The following is an 18,406-nucleotide window of genomic DNA, read 5'->3' as shown; positions in this document are numbered from 1 at the left end:
AAGGGACAATGTCAGTAACCACACCACTCCATGGGCCAAAGGGCTGCTGGGCAAGCAGAGGGAGCCAGCCCGCATCCAGAGGTCAGGGCTACCATCACGGGAGCAGACCCACACCCAAGCTAGGGGCGGCCAGCCAAGGTTGTGTGTCTCGATCATTTCAGGCTGTGCACTGTGTACCTGGGGCTGGGGCTGCTTCAGACGCCCCTGTCCATCCGTCCACCTGTGTAGCTGCTGCCCATCCATGCCAGCACCCCACTGCAGCAGTGATGGTCTTTGGTTCATAGGTCACCATGTCATCAGTGTCAAGAGCAGGGTGGTACCAACGGTGCTCAAGGAAGAGAGCTCTGAGTGAGGGAGGGAGTGAGCGAGCAGTCTCCCCCACTGTCCTCACTGCCAATCAGCTGCTCCTGACTGGCAGCTCAGCATGGGCCAGGTGCTCTGCTAAATGCTGAACACACATGCGCTCGTCAGATCCTCCCAGCACCCCTGCCAGGGGAGCATCGTGAGCTCATTTTATGGAAGAGGAAGAGAGTTTAGCTAAAGCCACCCGCCAGGCCGTGGCAGGGTCACGTTTGACCTGGCCTGGCCGCACTCCCATACACAGTCCCCTGCTCCCCTCCCGCCTGCCCCCTGCCACAGCTCTGCCCTGTGGCCCCAGCACACCCTGCCAAAGGTGTGAGAGCCTCCTCCACTTAGTAGTGGGAGACGATGAACTCTCGGCCCGTTCCCCAAGGGCGAGAGCGGTTCCCCTCATGGTGCAGTCTGGGCCTGGGGTCCGCTCCTTGCCCAGCTTGGAACCCAGGGTCGTGGTTTAGAAGGCTCTTCAAGGAACCCTCCTCCCTCCCACCTTTAGATGCGGAGATCGAGGCTCCATGATCCAGGCCTCTCAGCACAGTGTGAATGTCCTGGCTGGAAGGCCCACCAGCTGCCACCAACCACCCCCCGGGGCACCACCATGCTGTGGCAATCGCTGGCCACAGGGACCAGAGCGGGCAGCCCTGCCTGCCTGAGACGCTGCAGGGCCCACGGAGCAGCCACACGGAGGACGTGTCCCTCCCCTCCTCGGCCCCTCTCCTCTCTCACCCTAAGTGGCCTGTGCCGTGCAGGATGGGGGTCCCCCGGCCCCTCTCGCAGCAGCCCCTTGTGGCCAGCTGAGGGAGCAGAGAGCAGCCTGGGCGACACAGTGACCCGGCCCTGGGCGGCCGCCGCCCGGCCTGCTGCTTTCCCGTGTGAAAGGTGTTTAATTATTTCTGACAGAGTTCAGCCTCGACATCTGTTCGGGGTGGGAGAGTCCATTTAGGTCATCCATCACCCTGACAGGTTCAACTTTTTTGGAAGCGCTGTTTCCCTTCATGATGGGGCCAGTGGGGGCGGCGGATCAGCAGCCCCGAGACCCAGACAAAGGCCTCAGAGTCCGTGCGTGACGCAGGCCAGCGGCCCCCACCTGACTGCTGAGCCGGCCTTCGGTCCAGACCAGGCGTGGTGGGAGGGCAGGGGGCAGCTGGGTAGGGTCCATCAGACCCCGGGGAGGCCTGAATGTCTTCGGTCATCCATTCACCTGTCCACTCGTTTGTTCGTTCCACAGACCACGTCCTTGGTGCCAGGCACCCTGCTGGGCTCTGGGGACTCGATGGGGGACCCAAAGGCGGTTCTTATGGGCTAACGTTTTGGCTGGGGAAGATGAAAACATCACCCAGTTAATTAATTAGTTGCAAAGTTGTTAAGTGCCACTGTGGGAATAAAGGCGTCCCCGAGGTGGAGAGAGAGACGACTGCTGGGCAGGGTACCGTTGAGGGGCAGTCTCAGGAGGCCCAGGGTTAGGCAGCCCTGGACTGGACCCTGACACAGGTGAGCCTATTTCCACACCAGTGGGTTGGGGACAGGGATGCTGAGAGTCATAGCTAAGTAGGTACGACACAAGGCAATATCCTTGTCAGCCTACCCCATGTTGCTTAGAGGAAGGACTCTCCATTGTGGACCCAGGTCATTTGCAGTGACTTTGCATGAAAGGTGACCTTGCTCAAGGACCAGAGCGGATCCGGGTTTAGGGCGGATCGGCGTTTAGGGCGGTTCCAGGTTTCAGGTGATTCCTGCTGGGAATAAGGCATATCCTGCTGCCTCAGGCGCCTTGAGTTCCCGTTGAGTTCTCACGGGATTCAGAGAGTATTTGGGATTCAGAGCCCGGTGGAGAGTGTGGATTTTGCCCAGAACGTGCGTGTGGAGTGCGGGTGTCAGTTCGGGAATAAAGAATTGCTGTTTGAACCTACAAGGCTGTGAGTGGCTCATGATTTTGTGCCCAGCCAGACTGCGGCACAGGAAGGCTGTGGGTCAACATGTCAGCACTCAGTAATTACCTCCCGACAGGGAAGGACTGCCTGTGACGTCCCACAACAGCAGCACTCTGTGGGTCGGGGGTCGCTGTTGGGCTGATCCCTGGGCACCACCCCACTCTGAGAGTCTTGCTCATGCCCCCGATTCCTGCGGCCTCAGGCTCCAGGCTGATGGAGGGGGTGACTGCAGCATCAGCAGGCAGAGTCCCACGAACATCCTTAGGAAGGAGGAAGAACACCCACATAAAGCGGGGGCTGCATGTTACGTCTCATCAATTCTGTGGCACAGTGGGGAGTGTGCGTGTGCCACTCTGTCAAGACCTGGATTCCAGGGTGAGGAGGGCACTGTGCTGCAGGGCGCGAAGCTTGTTCCAAGTAGGAAATCAAGTCGTCCTCAAAAATGGCCTCTCGCGATGCCTGGCACCGAGCGAAAGTCACCCCTCCAGGCTGGGCCGTGTGTTAGAGCAGCTTTCTACAGCCACCCAGAGGCTTGATCCTGAGACACCCCCCGCTGCTGACCCCAGGAGGAGCATTTGTTTCCTGCGCATGAAGCCCCTGCCTGGGCCTGCGGGGCCCCAGGCACAGGAGACAGCACACCCGCGTGGAGCTCTCCATGGTACCTGGGCGGCCGGCCTTTCCCTGCTCGGCAGGGGAGACGTGAGGTGGGGGGAGACCACCTGCACCATCCCGTGTCCATAGTGCTGGACTCTAATCAGAGGGGCCAGGAGTCCATGCTGTCGTGCAGAGCCTCACGGAGGGCCTCTCTTGCCTATGGATCCACTGGGGCAATGTCCCCAGACGCCTGCATCCCCACAGACACAGGGAACAGCAGAGAGGAAAGGCAAAGGACGGCCCCGGAGAGCGGAGGACTTGTTTTAAAGCTGGGACAGGAGAGAGAGAGAAATGAGAGGCGGGTGCACCGTGGAGGCCGAGGCGGGAGGTGCTCCTGGGAGCAGCGCGGCCGTGACTCCTGCCACGTCCAGAACGGCGCCTGGTCATGTTCTTTCCTTGACATTTGCTGTGAGCATGGCGGCAGCCTGGGCTGACGGGAGGCAGGGCACATGGTCACTGACATATGCAGATGGAGGCCGCATTAAGGGGGACAAAGCAGGTTTCCCGGCAGAACTCAGCAGCTTGTTGGCGTGCATCAGGCTCAGGAAGCCAGCCACCCTCACGTCAGTACCGAAGCTCGAGTTACTCAGCCGCCAGCGGGCCAGCCAGGAGCGCCGCCGCGCACAGCTGTCTTCCTGGGGCCAGGCCAGCCCCTGGTGGCCTCCAGAGAGCCTCTCTCTGTCCACGTTGAGCATACACAGCCCCCTCCCCGTCCCGAAGCCACTGTTCCCCATTTCCATTTCCCTTGGTCTGCGGTGCCCCTGGCCCTCACAGTGTTCCCCTGCTGAAGGCCGCTGAACAGGAGCCCTCTCTGGGAGCCACCGGGCCACATGGCCACATGAACACGGGTTCAGTTCTGAGGCCGGAGCTCACCACCTCCCTGGACCCTTGACCAAGTCCATCTGGCCCGCGCACTTGCTCCCCTCTGCACGGGAGGTCCAGCACTGGAGGGCAAGCAGCTGGGTCCTGGGCAGAGGACATGGAGCATCAGCAGTCCCATCCCTGGAGGCTTGGCCCCGGCAGCATCTGCACCGGGCAGACAGACACCCAGGCTCTGCACCGAGAAGCCTGCCATCAGCCCAAGGCCCTGCCACTTCCCCAAATCCACCATGTTTCCTGTCTGCAAAGCAGGCCTGATGGCAGAGACTTCCCTGGACAGGGCACGTGAGGGGTCTGAGCTAAGAGCATCTCCGAGCCTGGTGCTCAGGAAGTGCTCAAAGGACATTAGTCCTTGCAATTGCCATCTATAAGCCAATAGATGGTGAGAGGCCTGCAGAGCTCCTAGACAACAGGTGGAGACAGCAATGGGGTGAAGTGACTGGCAGCCAGCCCTGTGTGCAGGAAGGGGCAGGTGAAGGGGACACTGACCTTCTGGAAGTGGGGCATGTGCCAGAGGGCATCCAGCTTCACGGGCGGCTTATATTTCCTCAGGTGATTGCTCCGGGTCTCATACAGCTTCCCCAGGATCACCTGCAGCCGGGGAGGTGCACAGGTGAGAAGCCCGGGCAAGGACAGGGGGTGCGAGGGCAGAGCCTGGGGTTCTTGTGTGGGCCGCTTCCTCCTGGCCCTGGCCCTTCTCCTATTCACAGCATTGCCCCGCTGGCCCTGCCCCTGCCCCTGGCTGCAGCTCAGCTAGCCCCGGGGAGGGACCGCGGGATGCCCTGGGCATGTCCTTCTGTTTGGCCCTGCAACACTGGAGGTTGTGGCCGTAGGTGGCTGGGAGGTGGGGTGGGTCCCATCCTCCTTGAAGCTGCCCTCCAAGGCTACCATGGCCCGGTGTTCACAGGGCCTCTGTGGTGTGAGTGAAGACATGTACTACTGTCCCTGGGAGCACCATGGCCCATCAGGGAGGAGGAAGGTAGCTCCTTTGGGGAGAGGATTCGGAGGCTCCTCCGGAGCCCACAGGGTCTCCACAGTGGCTCTCAGAGGTGAAGAGGAGGCTCTCTCTCCCTGAGCCGTGAGCTCCGTGCCCATGTCCATAGGGTGTGTGGCTCGTGGGTCTGTCAGAATGAGCAGCTTTCTCCAGAGTGGCATGTGGGAGCCCCAACCCCATGTGACCATGTTGCGGATAGGGCCCACTGGGAGGTGGTCGAGGTGGGATGAGGTCATAGGCTGGGCCCTGTCCAACTGTAAGAGGGACACAGGGGGAGGTGGCATCTGCCAGCCAAGGGGAGAGGCCTCAGGAGGAACCAGCCCTGTCCCACCTCCATCATGGACTTCCAGCCTCCAGAACTGCAAGAAAGTAAACATGTGCCGCCGACGCTGCGAGGGGGGGGCCTGTCATGGAGTCCCAGAGGACCAAGGTGAGGCTGAGACCTCCAACCTCAGAATCTGCTGAGGTCCTGGAGCTTGTCAAAAGTTCAAACAACCCACTCACCCCCAGAGCCTGTGCAGAGGGCTGGGACCACAGCAATGCAGGGAGGCAGGGGACTTGGGAAAGGGTACAGGCACCCGGGGTTCCAGTCAGGAGGTGCCCTGAGAGGGTTGTGCAAGGGGACACAGGGAAAGGCACGGGGTCCCCTCCATGGACTTCCAAATCCCACAGCACTGTCTCTGCCCCTTGGTGACAGCTCAGCAGAGGGTGGTACTGAGTTGGCACCTCTGACTTGGCTGGGCACCTCTCCGCCTCACCTGGATTCATTCCTTCAACAGATATTGATGGAGCGTCCACCCCTGCCTGGCTCAGGTACGTCACTGAGTACACGAGGACCCCCGCCCTGGTGGAACTGGCATTCCAAAACAAGTCATTTCCAACTGTTGGGTGGCATTAGTGCTTTAAAATGTAAACAAAGCAAATCTGCATCTGGGCAGGAGGTCAGAGGATGTGGGGCAGGAGGAGGTGTTTGGGTAGGACACGGAGGGCCTCCCCGACACATAGAGGACATCTGGGAAGTTTCCCATGACCCCTCAGGTCTGAGTGTGCAGGATATGTTGGAGAAATAGCAAGCGGCCAACGTGGCCTAGCACAGTAGGGCCTTTGGGCTCTGTTCTGGACTCATTCAGAAGCCTCTGGAAGTGGAGGAATGGCATGAGCCAACCCGGGTCTTGAAGGCTGCTGGGCAGTGGTGGAGGACAGGCCCTGGGTGGAGTGTCCCAGGTCGGGTGCTGGGTGAGCAGGTGGGCGGCCACTGCAGCAGCTCAGGTGGGGAGCAGAGTGTGCCCGGCGGCCAAGACCTGGCCAGATGCTGGCCTTGCTGAGAGCTGGGTGTGGGCCTGCGAGGAGAGGCCAGCCGGGATTCTGGCCTGCAGAGCTGGGCACAGTGGGCTTACCACTTGCCGAGGCCGTTGGGGGGTGGTAGGCTTGAGCTGGGGGATCTGGGGTTGTCTTTGATGTGCCATCGCGAGGGCATGGAGAAGTGGCTCAGGCAGCAGGGTGGCCCAGCGGTGCTTCAGCCGGAGCCACAGGCCAGAGAACAGCCCCCAGGGAGCATGGTCTAGGACAGGCCTGAAGAACTGGCTGAGACCACGGAACGGCAGACCTGAGGACACCTCTGCTGCCGTCTGCAGGCTGCTGCGGGTACTGGGGCAGCAGGGTGGCACAGTGGCACTGCACTAAGGGGTCCAGCGTCCATAGTAACAGTAGCCAAACTGCACTTCCTCGGCTCCCACCTGCCCCTAACTCACTGCCCCATCCTGAAGATGAGGACCACGGGCTCCGTGGGTTACGCGACTTGCCCAGCCATGCAGCTTCCAGCGGTGGGAGAAGGACTGGGCCGGCCACCTGACTCCAGGCACAAGCCCTGCCTTCCCCACGGCCCACCACTCTTTCTCAGCCTTCAGTGTGGCTCCCCGGGGGAGGACATGGTCGAGCCTTCTCAGCCTGGAGTTGAGCTTAATGAAAGCTTGCAGTAGTATGTCTGGGACTGTTGGCTGCTTCAGAAACCGAGCCACAGACCGCCACTTCCCTGCTGCCAAGAGCTGTTCACACTGTTTCTCAGGCACAGGCACGAACCCTGGGGCCTGGCCCAAAGTGACATTGAGAGCCTGGCAGCATCGAAAGCCTCCAGTGGGTAGGACCTGAGGATCCAGGAGTTCCACCTGGTCAGGTGTTCTGGGTGTGGATGTGCCACCAAGATGTGCGGTTGCTGTTGGCCTCCATTTCCACCCATCCCAGGGCTGCCACAGGCTCTGAGCTGCACCCGGTGGGGAGACGACAGGAGCCGCAGTGGTCAGTCTCCAACAAGCCTGTTCCTTCTGGCAATCACCGGGTCCATGACACTGGCTTCTATGCACACTGGGCCGTGGCCCTTGTGGGTGTCACTTGTTCCATACAGAGCTGAGCTTTCCATGTTGCTCACACAGCTTGAGCTTTGGGGCGCCTCACAACGGAGGGGCCTGGATGGCCCTTGCTCAGGTATTCGTGGGTCCATGACTCTGTAAACACCCTAATACTACTGTGCTTTTAGACTTAACAAGGAAAACAAAACACCAGCTGCAAGCTGTAGAAGTTGCAGGCCCCACACAATCTGGAGCAGGCCAGGTGTTACCAGGGTGTTTCATCTCCTGAAAGACTCTGTCTTCTGAGGGCAGAACACACCGACCTCCAGCCTCTCCAACAGTGAATCCCACTGTGGCATCCGGAAGGTGCCATCGACAAATAAAAACAGAACCAAATTTAACTGAAGTTACCACCACCCAGCAAACCTCATTTATTGATTTATGTTGCTAATCAACTCTATTAATTCTATTGAGTGTATGGGGGTAACTTGTCAGCCCTGCAGGGCAGTTGTTCTCCGTGCCTTCTAGAACAGTTTTAAAATGCTGAGCTAAAGCAGAGGACATCCACTCAGGGTTAACAAGCTGGGCTTTGGGGTTGGAGGGATGCAGACATACAGCCTGGGCTTCTGAGCTTTCCCCACCGGAAAAGGGTATCGATGCCCAGCAAACAGGGTTCCTGTGGGATCTGCTGAGGGGCTTTTGGCAGAGTGGCCGGCCCGATAGGTAGCTGTTCAGGAGCTTTGTTTGGGTGTTTGCTGTCCAAAATCCAGAGCACCCTCACCAGCAGCCAGACTCAAGGCTGAGACAGGTTTCCCTGGATGTGGGAGATGAGGCCTTGAGGACCAACCATCTCAAGCCCAGTTCGTTGTCAACCACCCCCCAAACAGCGGCCTCCGGGTCTGGCAGGTTCAGGGCCATGGTGAGACAACCAGCCGCCAGAGGAGCTTGGAGTCGGGAGGGCACTTGAGGTGGGCTTAGCAGGTGTTTTTGGAGCACCTGCTGCGTGCTAAGGGGTGGGGCTTAGGACACAGCACTCCCCAAACATTCCACGTCTGTGTCTTGGAAAAGGCAGAAGAGGGTCTGCTGTCTGACCCCACACTCCTCCGGCCACCCCTCTTCCTGGAGCAGGTCGCCAATCCAAGGAGGGGCTCCCCTGCTCCTGCCCTAGGCCCTGAGACCCTCACTGGAGAGGCACCTCCCTCCCACCTCTTGAGCACACAGGCCTGGCTGCCCTCCTACGCCTTGTCCACTCCTGTCTGCACGACTGTCCACCTCAGCAGTGTGAAACGCGGGGTTAACTGTTTCTTGTCTGCGTTTCCTAGTGGAAGCTCTGGTATTAGGTGCAACTTCATTTTGGACACTTTTCCCTTGTTAATCTGCCTTTAGTTACAGGAGCCTCGACCTTGACCCAAGGATGGCCAGGAGGATCTCACTTAGGCTCAGTGCAGCGGGCTCTCATGCAGTCTGACTCCTTTGTGTGCCCAGCGTGGAAACTCAGGCCTCACGGAAGTGGTGGTTCACTCCAAGTCACGCGCCCGGAGCTGAGTTGTGGCGTCACCCTCATTAGCTGCTTAAGGGCCTCTGTTTTCACAGGAGGGGTGCTGGCTACAAGATGGGCCTGCAGAGGCTCCAGTTTCTGTGTCTTTGCCCACATTCTGAGTGCAGTGAAATAGTTGCTAATTAAAACACGCGGCACTCACAGGGGCTGTAAAGCAGTTTGTTACGGTAATGCTCCCTCTGAAACCAGCCATTACCATCCCACGTTGACTCTTTGTTCAGCCATTAACAATAAACCAGTCGTGGGTTGCTTTTCAAACACCATTACGCTTACAACGCCGAGCTCTGTAATGAGTGCCGGGCTGCGGAGAAGAGCCACAGAGGACTTGTGCCCATCCCGAGGGTCACAGGATCCCTGGGGAGACTCTTCTAATTCTCAGTTTGGCCCTAGAAGGTAGGGAGTAGCTCTGATCCCTGAGTGTCCCCCTAATCTGCAGGCGGGGATCTCACCTTCAAGGAAAGTCACACCCTGGGGACAGACACACCTCTCTCTGAGCCTCAGTTTCCCCCTGAGGTCACAGGATACCTACCTGATGAGGTTCGTGGAGAACCAAGTGCAGGGACTAGGGGTCCCTCTGCATGGAGCTAGCAGGCCCACGGTGTTGGCTGTGACTATCGTGACCCCAGAGGAGCTGTGTTCTTAATGAAACCTACAAAGCACAGCAGAGGAGGCATCTGTGTTCTCCAGAAGTTGGAATTTTGGGATATTAAAGGAATAAGGTATAGTTTTTGAGTATTTTCAAATGTGTAGAACACCACGAATTAACCACCACAATGCTTTTCATGGTGAAAATCTCACTGAGCTGACTTCCTGCCGGTTGCTAACAGCTCCTGTCAGTAGCAGTCAATGGTGTTTTTGTGTGGGGACCTCGGCTCCAACTTCCTTTGCAGGCCTGGGAAATGGGGTAAGGAACAGCCCCTCCAGGCTCCTGGGAAGTGGGCAGGAGGTGTGGGGCACACGGAGGCCTCGGCATGGCCTGTTCCTTAATTTGTAACAAAATTCCTCACGTTTAATTCCTGCATTCTTTTTCTGGGTGCTTAACCACTGAGCCATGTCCCCAGCCCTTTTTATTTTTCATTTGGAGACAGGGTCTTGCTGAGTTGCTTAGGACCTTGCTAAATTGCTGAGGCTGGCTTTGAACTCACGATCCTCCTGCCTCAGCCTCCTGAGCTGCTGGGATTACAGGTGTGTGCCATCATCATGCCCGGCAATAACTGTGTTCTTTAAAGCATCCTTCGGAAGTGCACTTCTTTTTCTACTTTGTTTGCCTATATTTATGGGTAGCCCAGGGTGCACTTCTGCCTAGGCCGGCTGGATTATGTTCAACCTGATTTTTCAGAGGCGTGATGTGGTGCGGGAGTTTGGTGGAAAGGGTCCTCCCGTGGCAGTTGGGACAGCTGGTTTCTCACCCAAGTTCAGAGGTGCACAGGGCCAGGGGACTAGCATCGTGGCCTGTGTCTTACACCCCAGGGTGACATGCAAGGTGAACTGGATGATCATCCAGACCCGGTCCAGATCCGAATCTGTGCGGCAAGATACCATCTGACCCCCCATGCCCCGCCCACCCTCCACCACCAACACACAGCGCCAGCCACAGCCAGACCTTCCTCCCCTCCCCAACAATCCGCCCAGGAGTGAGGCTGTGTTACCTTTTGCTTTTTCTCCAGTTTAATGGCTTTCTGGGTGGCCTTTTGCTCCTGCACCCACAGCTGCTGGTACCGGTGCTGCAGCAGATCAAAGAAGGGTGTAGAAGGCCTAGGGGGGAAGTCCAGACAGGGACTGAGCCTGGGAAGAGGCCCCACCCTCTTCCCCCATCACACTGGGCCTCACTGTCAGTGTCACAGGCTGCAGAGCAAAGGGCTCCTCAGGCTGCAGGGTGCTCTCTCTCGGGTACTTGAAACCCCTGAGGATTTGCGAGGAAGGCCCTTGCCAAGCCTCTCCTCCACCAGCCCTAGGCAGGCCTCTCTGGAGCCCCCTTCCTAGGCCTGCTCAGGCCGGTGGTGATCTGGAACCCTGCTGAGTTGACCCCTCCACCCTGACCATCTGATTTCCCTGGAGAGCTGATGAAGTTCCTCAGCCCACCTGACGTCTGACCTCGACCTCGACCTCGACCTCGACCTCCCTGTGCAGGGACCCTGAGAGGCCGGCTCAGCAAGACCTCCCCTTGACGTCTCCTTTCCTCATTCTCACCCACTGACCCTCCCGCAGCTCACTGGCAGTCTGCCACCTGCGCTGTATTTGGAGTCGAGCTCAGTTCCGCCCAGGAATCTCCCCTCTGCAGCAAGCACTGGATCAAACCCGCCTTCACCGCTCTTGGCTGGTGTCTGGCTCTGATTTTCTTGGACTGATTTCCAGCCGGGAACCACTGGTCCTGTGCTGAGCTTTTTGTGTGGCCCCTTCCCAACACTGCAACACACTTGTGCCCATCCTGGGGACAAAGGGGAGGGTGAGGTCCCAGAACACAGGGGGTGGTACTGCAAGTCGCCTGCCCAGCTGCAAGGCTTGGTGGCAACAGGCTTCATGTCCTGGGTGGGGGGCGGGGCGGAAATAACTGCCAATCTCTACGCAGATGGAGACACTGAACCCACAACCAGAATCCCACCCTCACTCTGAAGCAACCTGCCCTGGAAGCAAGGCCATCTCCTACAGTGACCAACCCGGGGACCAGCCGGTCACCTCCAGCAGCCACCGGGGGAGCCAGCTGTGGTGCTGTAGGAGGTGAGCCTGCTCTGTGCCACAGAAGTGCTAACAGTAACCCCTACCAATCACCCCACGGGCCAGGACCTGACTTCCAACCGCCAGCTTCCCTGGTCTCGTCCCCGCTTTGAATTTAGGGTCAGTCAGAGAAAGCTAAATATGTACCTTAGTAAATTACGTGGGATGCCACGTACATACTAACACATGTAGCATATATATTACTGTACATATAATGTTATATATATGATTTATAATGCTTATAATTCTATGCTTACACATTCCATGATGATTACATAATGCCTACACATTATATGTATGATGCATATATAAATATGACACGTGTATATTTTTATTTTCAAAAGGAAAAAAATGAAAGATAAACCAAAATTTACTATCAAAATATGGGGTGAGGGAGAAGAAAGCTGGAACTCTAAATAGACTGCAATGGATTTTACTTTGGAAGCATGGAAAAAGTGCTTTATAAAGAAAATAGTTGTGACGAAATAAAGTGAAGATGAAAGATCAGCACCTGCTTTAAATGACAGCAGGAAGCAATGGACCTGTTTGTCAGAATTATTTCAAGCAATTTCAAAAGAGATTCCGGCAGAGTCTGTCTCACGTGGGACCCTGGGGGCGAGAAGAACCCAGGGAAGGCCAAAGCTGCTCCCATTGCTGATGATCACGTCCATGTCATTTTGAAACCGTCATGTTTACGTTGAAGGACCAAGTAAATCAGTAGTTGTACAAATGCCATTAGAAAGCAAGGTTTCTCAGTATTAGAGAAAAGAAGTACAAGTATAAAATCAGAGAGGTGAGAAAGACTCATCAGCCTTCCTCCTCTGCCCACTGAGAGACAGAGGTCTAGAAGTCCCAGCCCAGCAGCCTGGACCTGACTCTGCTCTCCCTGCCAAGGAGCAAGCACCATCCCCAGGGCTCACGAGGTCCCGGGTGGGGCCAGAGGCAGGGAGGCCCTGGAGGCCATCAGGGGACACGGCAACAGATCTCAAGGGCCCAGAGGTGGGGCAGGCTGCCTGGGGATGCTACCTCACGGAGCCGTTTACCTGAGGACAGGGAGAAGCGCCCCCGCCTTTCCTGGGCAGACCGCGTAGCAGGGAACAACGGGAATGCGGGGAGTTCTGTGCAGCAGAGCCAGGCTCCTGGCCTCAGGGGGAATGGCCGGATTGGTGGGAAGTCACAGTTAGCTTCTCCTGGTGAAATGGTCACAGGCTATGGATAGGCACTGAGCTGCAGCGATCAGGAACAGGCCCCGTGCCCTGGGGCTCGTGCACCTTGGGGTGACTGTTGATGACAACGTACCCACTTCCCAAAGCTGGAGGAAGGACTTGGGAAGTTCTCACCATAAAGAAATGATGAATGTTTGGGGAGACAGAAATGTTGAGCCTGATCTAAACACACGTGTATGAGAACATGACGTGGTGCCGCTGGTATGTACGAGTCTTACGTTTTCATGTCTCAGTCAAAAAAATGTTTTCAAGATATCTAGCAGCAGGGGTGGTGGCGCACGCCTATAGTCCCCGTGGACCTGGAGGCTGAGGCAGGAGGATCACAAGTTCAAAGCCAGTTTCAGCAACTTAGTGAGACCCTGTCTCAAAATAAAATAGGAAAGCCCGGAGGGGCTGGAGTTGTGGCTCCGTGGTGCAGCACTTGCCTGGCATGTGTGAGGCCCTGGGTTCCATCCTCAGCACCGCCTATACATAAATACAATAAAAATCCATTGACAACTAATAAAAAGTATTAAAAAGAAAGAAAAGGGCTCGAGACCTAGTCCAGTGGTGGTTAAGTGCCCCTGGGTTCAATCCCTGATATCAAAAAAATAAAAAAGATACCTAGTAATCCTTAGATTAGATTGGAAGAGACAAGAGCAATAAAACATTTTATTACTCTAAGAGAATGATAATAAAAGAAATAGTGGGTCTAGCTAATGTCCCGGTGGTCACTAAAATGACCAGTGGAAGGAAGGCTGATGGAAATGTCACATGGATGGTCAGTTGAACAGGACCACCAGCGTCATCATCATTTTTTTTTTGAATTTTTTAATATCTTTATTTTTTTTTAGTTTTCGGCGGACACAACATCTTTGTTTGTATGTGGTGCTGAGGATCGAACCCGGGCCGCACGCATGCCAGGCGAGCGCACTACCGCTTGAGCCACATCCCCAGCCCAATCATCATCATTTTTTTTATTGTGACACATGATACAAGAAAAAAATCCCCCAAGTGACGGAGCCAACTGTCTGACGGGGCCCAGCAGAGGCTGTGCTGGAAGCGACCCCTGGGTGGCCCGGCCTGCTCCACGCCTGACTGGCCCCTCCCCATGCTCGGGTGTGTGGCGCCAGGGACAGATGCAGAGCTGGACGGGACCCTCGGTCCCCACCCTGCTTGCCCGCCCGCTGTGCCCTGGCAAGTCTCCCCGACGTGAGGGTCTCCTTGGGCCTGGGCCGAGCTGGATCTCTCCGAGCAGAGGCTCAGAAACCTTGAAAGCTGGGCTCCCCCCGCCCCACAGCAGCCTGTGAGCATCCACAAACAGTGGCTCTTTGTTTTCTGGCTCCTTTACCCCTGTGGTGACTTTTATTACTTAATTATTACACACCCCATGCTTCTGAGCGGCCTAATTTATAGCTGTGCTTTCTAATGACACTAGAGCATGATCTCAAAATATCCACCCCCAGAGGCCGTTCAGCCCAGGAGCTGTCTTCCCGCCACCCGGCTGCATCCGTCACCGGGCCGGCCCTGGCAGCCTCCGCAGCTCGCTGACCGCCTTTGTGTCCTCTCCGGCCAGGGGCTCTTATTACTGTGAACGGGGCCGGAGGAGTGGCGATGCTGTGAGTCACGGTGGCCACGGCCGGGCCTTTGGAAGGCCAGCTAAAGCAGGCGCGGAGGCTGGCCTGAGGCAGGGAACCCAGACACAGTCACACTGAGACACCCTCGGGGCTCGGCTCCACAGACCAGACCCAGAGGCACCGCAGGACCCAGCCACCCCTCCGACCCGTCCCCAGGCCCTTCCCCCTGCCCCAGGCCCCCCCTTGGCCTGGATCCTCTTCCTCCTGCTGGGCAGGTGCTTGCTTTCAGGTCTCAGCTGACCTCAGGGATCAGCTCCTCGGAGCTCGTCCCTCACCCAGCTCATCCTACACCTGGCCTCACCAAGTGCCCTCCGTGGACGCGTCTTGCTCCCACGGCGTTTGGTCTTGGCCGTGGGATGCCAATGGCTTTATGTGGTGTGGACTCACCGTGCCCCTCTCCATAATCATGTGTGTTGAAAAGAGTGGTTCAAATGAGTTATAATGAATTAAAGGAAGCAAATGGTTTTTACAGTTCAATCAAGGAATGGTGGTCTTTTTAACAAATGGGGCTGGAGCACTGGTCATCTTATGTTAAAAAAAAACAATTTTTTTTTTTTTAAAAAAAGGGTGTCGTGGCCACGCCTGTAATCCCAGCGGCTCGGGAGGCTGAGACAGGAGGATTGCGAGCTCAAAGCCAGCCTCATCCATGGTGAGCTGCTAAGTAACTCAGTGAGACCCTAAATAAAATACCAAATAGGGCTGGGGATGTGGCTCAGTGATCAAGTGCCCCTGAGTTCAATCCCCAGTATCCCCCACCGCCCCCAAAAAAGCCAAAGCAAAAAAGTTCATTAAGTCTCGCACCTTATATGAGAATTAATTCAAAAGGATCCCAGGTTTAACTCTAAGATGTAAAACTGTACGACATTCACATGATCATGCAGGACGAAGTCTTTGGGACCTAAAGCTAGGTGAAGAGTTTCTTAGACTTGATGCTAAAAATAGGACCTGTGGAAGAAAAGGCTGATAAACTCCTCAAAACGAAATGGTCTGTGAGCAACCCCATAACGACGGGGAGACGAGCTGCAGGCTGAGAGAGGCACTTGCCTACCACGAACCTGGCAAAGAACTCCCAAAACTCAGCAGGAGATCCAGCTATAAAATGGGTGAAGCCCTGGGAGAACCCCCGTGAGGACACGTGGATGGCAAAGGTACGAGAGAAGATAGCACCAGCGCCTCTGGCCACGGGAGAAAAGCAAACGAGACCATGATCACACACCACCACGTGCCTGTTAGTGTGTGTAAGACACTAAGCAGTGACCCCGCCAGCTGCTGACGGGGACCCAGAGAAACAACACCTCTCACGCATCACTGCCAGGGGTGTCAACAGAACGGCTTCTCTGGCTGAGACTTTAGCAGTTTCCTTAAAAACGAATGTATACTGACCATACACCCAGCAGCTGTCCTCCAGGCCATTTATTTCAGAGAAATTCAAACTTAAGTCTAGACGGGGACATATATTTACACATGTCATAGTAGCTTTATTTGTAGTAGACACAAACTGGTATAACCAAAATGTCCTTCAGTAAATGGTTAAACAGACTATGGTACGTCCATGCCGCAGAGCAGTACTCAGCAATGAAAAGGAACCAATTCCTGATGCATGAAATGGCTTGGCCAGATCTCTACGCCCTATGCTGAATGAAAAAGGCCAGTCTCAAGGTGGCTTTCCATATGATTCCACACATATTCATTCTTGGAATTTCCTGGGGAGCAGAAAATAGTAGGAAGCCGCCGATCTGAAGTAGAATGAGGGGATCTTTGTGGTGATAGAAGAGAGGCATATTTTGGTGGTGTCATGTGAACCTCTACATGTGACAGGAGTGCTCAGAGCGTGTGAGATGCTCAAGTCCCGGTGCTGCCCACACCAGGTATGGTTTCCGTATGGCACCATGGGTAGGCAAAGCTGTCATCAGGGGAGTGGGAGGAGCATCCGGGATCTCTGCTATTTTTACAGCTTCCTCTGAATTTACAATTATTTCAAAGTAATGTTGTAAAGGCAAGAAGATATTTTTTAATAAAACTAGAGGAAAGACTGAAATAGCTTTCTCCTCTATAGAAAAATATTTAAAATTTCAATCACACAAAAAGTACTCAAAGAGTATGGACTTAAAGAAACCCAAGGGAAACAATCAATGCATGTATTAGGCATCGGATTTTTTTTAAAAAAAGAATATATTCTCCTGGATGTTTGTGGTTGGGTGTTTGTCAGCTTGTTCAAATTTGTAATTCGTTCTGATTTCTTTTCCTATTACAATTAAGCATCCAGTTTGGGGCTTTAATCCGCATTCGTGATGGTGAAGTTTTTTTTCTTTCTTCCTTAAAGCCTCTCTCAAACTTGAATAAACACCAGAACTATGACAACCGGAGCTGATCCCGAGTGCAGGCAAGATGGTTTTTAGATTAGAAGAGATTGTTACATGCAACTGTGCACCCATAAATGTGCACACCAAAACAAGATCACTGATTTCTTCTAAGAAACTACACACGGTCCACGTTGGCTGAAGGAGGTCTGCAAGACTTGAATAGTGCCACCGGAATCAGGACCAGCCACAGTCTACACACGCCTTCTCCGAACCGAGGAGAAGTCACCAGAACTTTCCAGAACTTCTCAAATATCAGCTTCCCAAACCATTTTGTGATCACACACCAAAACAGGGAGTGCACACTCTCGGTCAGTCTCTCAGAGCACAAGTGAAGGCGACTAAGTAAAATACCATAAAGGCAAATGGGCCATGCACTAGCAGCATAGGAGCCCAGTGTGAAGCCCTCCGCCCACCTGGAGCCTGGGACCTGGACAGGGAGGGATGGATGCAGCTCACTCCCTGCCCTGCCTGGGGGCAGCCAGCCTGGGGAGCAGGCAGTTGAGATTACTTCACCAGGGCACCGAGACCATCTTTCGTGACTAGAAGTGACTAGAAAAGCCTGGGAGATTTCACACAAGGGACGCAGAAAGTCGGCCCTGGGAGCAAGTTTGGACAGGCCCTGTGGGCAGGGCTCAGGTGAACCCGGATCCCCAGGCACCCCATCTGTCCACCACGCTGGTCATGGTGTAAACCTGTGGTCTTCGTGGTGAAGTAATACGCAGCTGTATTCATGAAGACCCAGGAAGATGCACAAGACAAAGGTCAAGGGTGAGAAAACAGGCCGTCGGAGTAGAAAGGGACGCACACACGGCGAGTGCAGACGGGGGGCCAGCAGGCGGGAGGCCCTGGGGAGGCAAGCGCTGCCAGGAGTCGGGGCAGGGCAGGCAGGGCCTTGTCCACTTAGAGGCTGTTTGACTCCTTCACGGTAAACAAAGGTAAGAAATTCCCAGTCTAAGGGTCCATGGACATGCTGAGGCCACACAGCCAGTGCGGGGAGCTCAGACGGCGTCCCACGCCTACCCCACCTGCCACACCTAGACCCCTACTGCCCTTGGATCTGAGCGCCTGGCAGGAAGTTTGGGCAGCAAGTGCCCCACGGGGCGCAGCAGAGGGGGACCCCGCTGTCCGGGTCCATGGGATGGTCCTTGGTACAGCCGGGCCCTGCTCAGGAGAAGCTGGGCACTGTGAGCCTCTTCCCACCTACTTGACCCGACCAGGCTGCGTCTTTAGAAGCTGGTTTTCCTGTTTGCTTTTGTTTTTCCACTGAGTTTCTTACAATGTGTTCAGTTGGTTTTTGAAAAGTAAATATGGTTCTTTGTTGTCAAGAAATGCATTTTTTCCCATCTCCTAAATGAATGATTTTGCCACGGGTGAGGGCCCCTGTGGTAACAATTATAGACATCCTTCCTGCGCCTTGCTCTCGAGGAGCTGGAGGGGTCCACACAGAAGAGCTTAATTATTTATCTTCACTAAATGAGCATGGGAAAGAAAGGTGGGAGTGAGAAAGCTGAAGTCCAGAGAGGTCAAATGGCTTGCCCAGGGTCACACAGCACACTCAAGTAGCAAAGCCGGGACCAGCCCTCCAGCTTCAGGTCTTCAACTCAGAGAATCCAAATCAAAGTTTGAAAAAGGCAGGCAGTTAAGGCTGAAGGAGATCGCTCAGGAGCCAGCTGCAGACAGAGGCGGGTGTGTGGCGGGGGGTGGGGGGTGGGGAGCGGGGGTTGGCCGTTTTCATGAAGGAGCCCTGACTTTCCCAGGCTCCATCCTC

The 18,406-nt window shown here is 55.5% G+C and overlaps 1 protein-coding gene across 3 annotated transcripts in view; it reads right to left on the bottom strand.

Moving 5' to 3' along the window:
- Positions 1-18,406, bottom strand: part of Cfap77 (cilia and flagella associated protein 77) — a 121,541-nt gene that overhangs the window by 19,270 nt on the left and 83,865 nt on the right. Inside the window, exons 4-5 of one of the 3 annotated variants that reach the window (XM_046451718.2) lie at positions 10,368-10,473; positions 4,311-4,412 (exon numbers count right to left, since the gene is read on the bottom strand). The exons of 1 other annotated variant lie outside the window; for it this stretch is intronic. In XM_046451718.2, coding sequence (XP_046307674.1) covers positions 4,311-4,412; positions 10,368-10,473 — 208 coding nt within the window. The remainder of the gene's footprint in view (positions 1-4,310; positions 4,413-10,367; positions 10,474-18,406) is intronic. One more of the 3 variants, XM_046451720.2, reaches the window with a different exon arrangement.

Source organism: Marmota monax, unplaced genomic scaffold, assembly GCF_021218885.2.
Source record: "Marmota monax isolate L192 unplaced genomic scaffold, Marmota_monax_Labrador192_F-V1.1 WCK01_AAM20220418_F8-fsc00020, whole genome shotgun sequence".
Classification (NCBI taxonomy): Eukaryota; Metazoa; Chordata; class Mammalia; order Rodentia; family Sciuridae; genus Marmota; species Marmota monax.
This window is presented reverse-complemented; position numbering and strand designations above follow the sequence as displayed.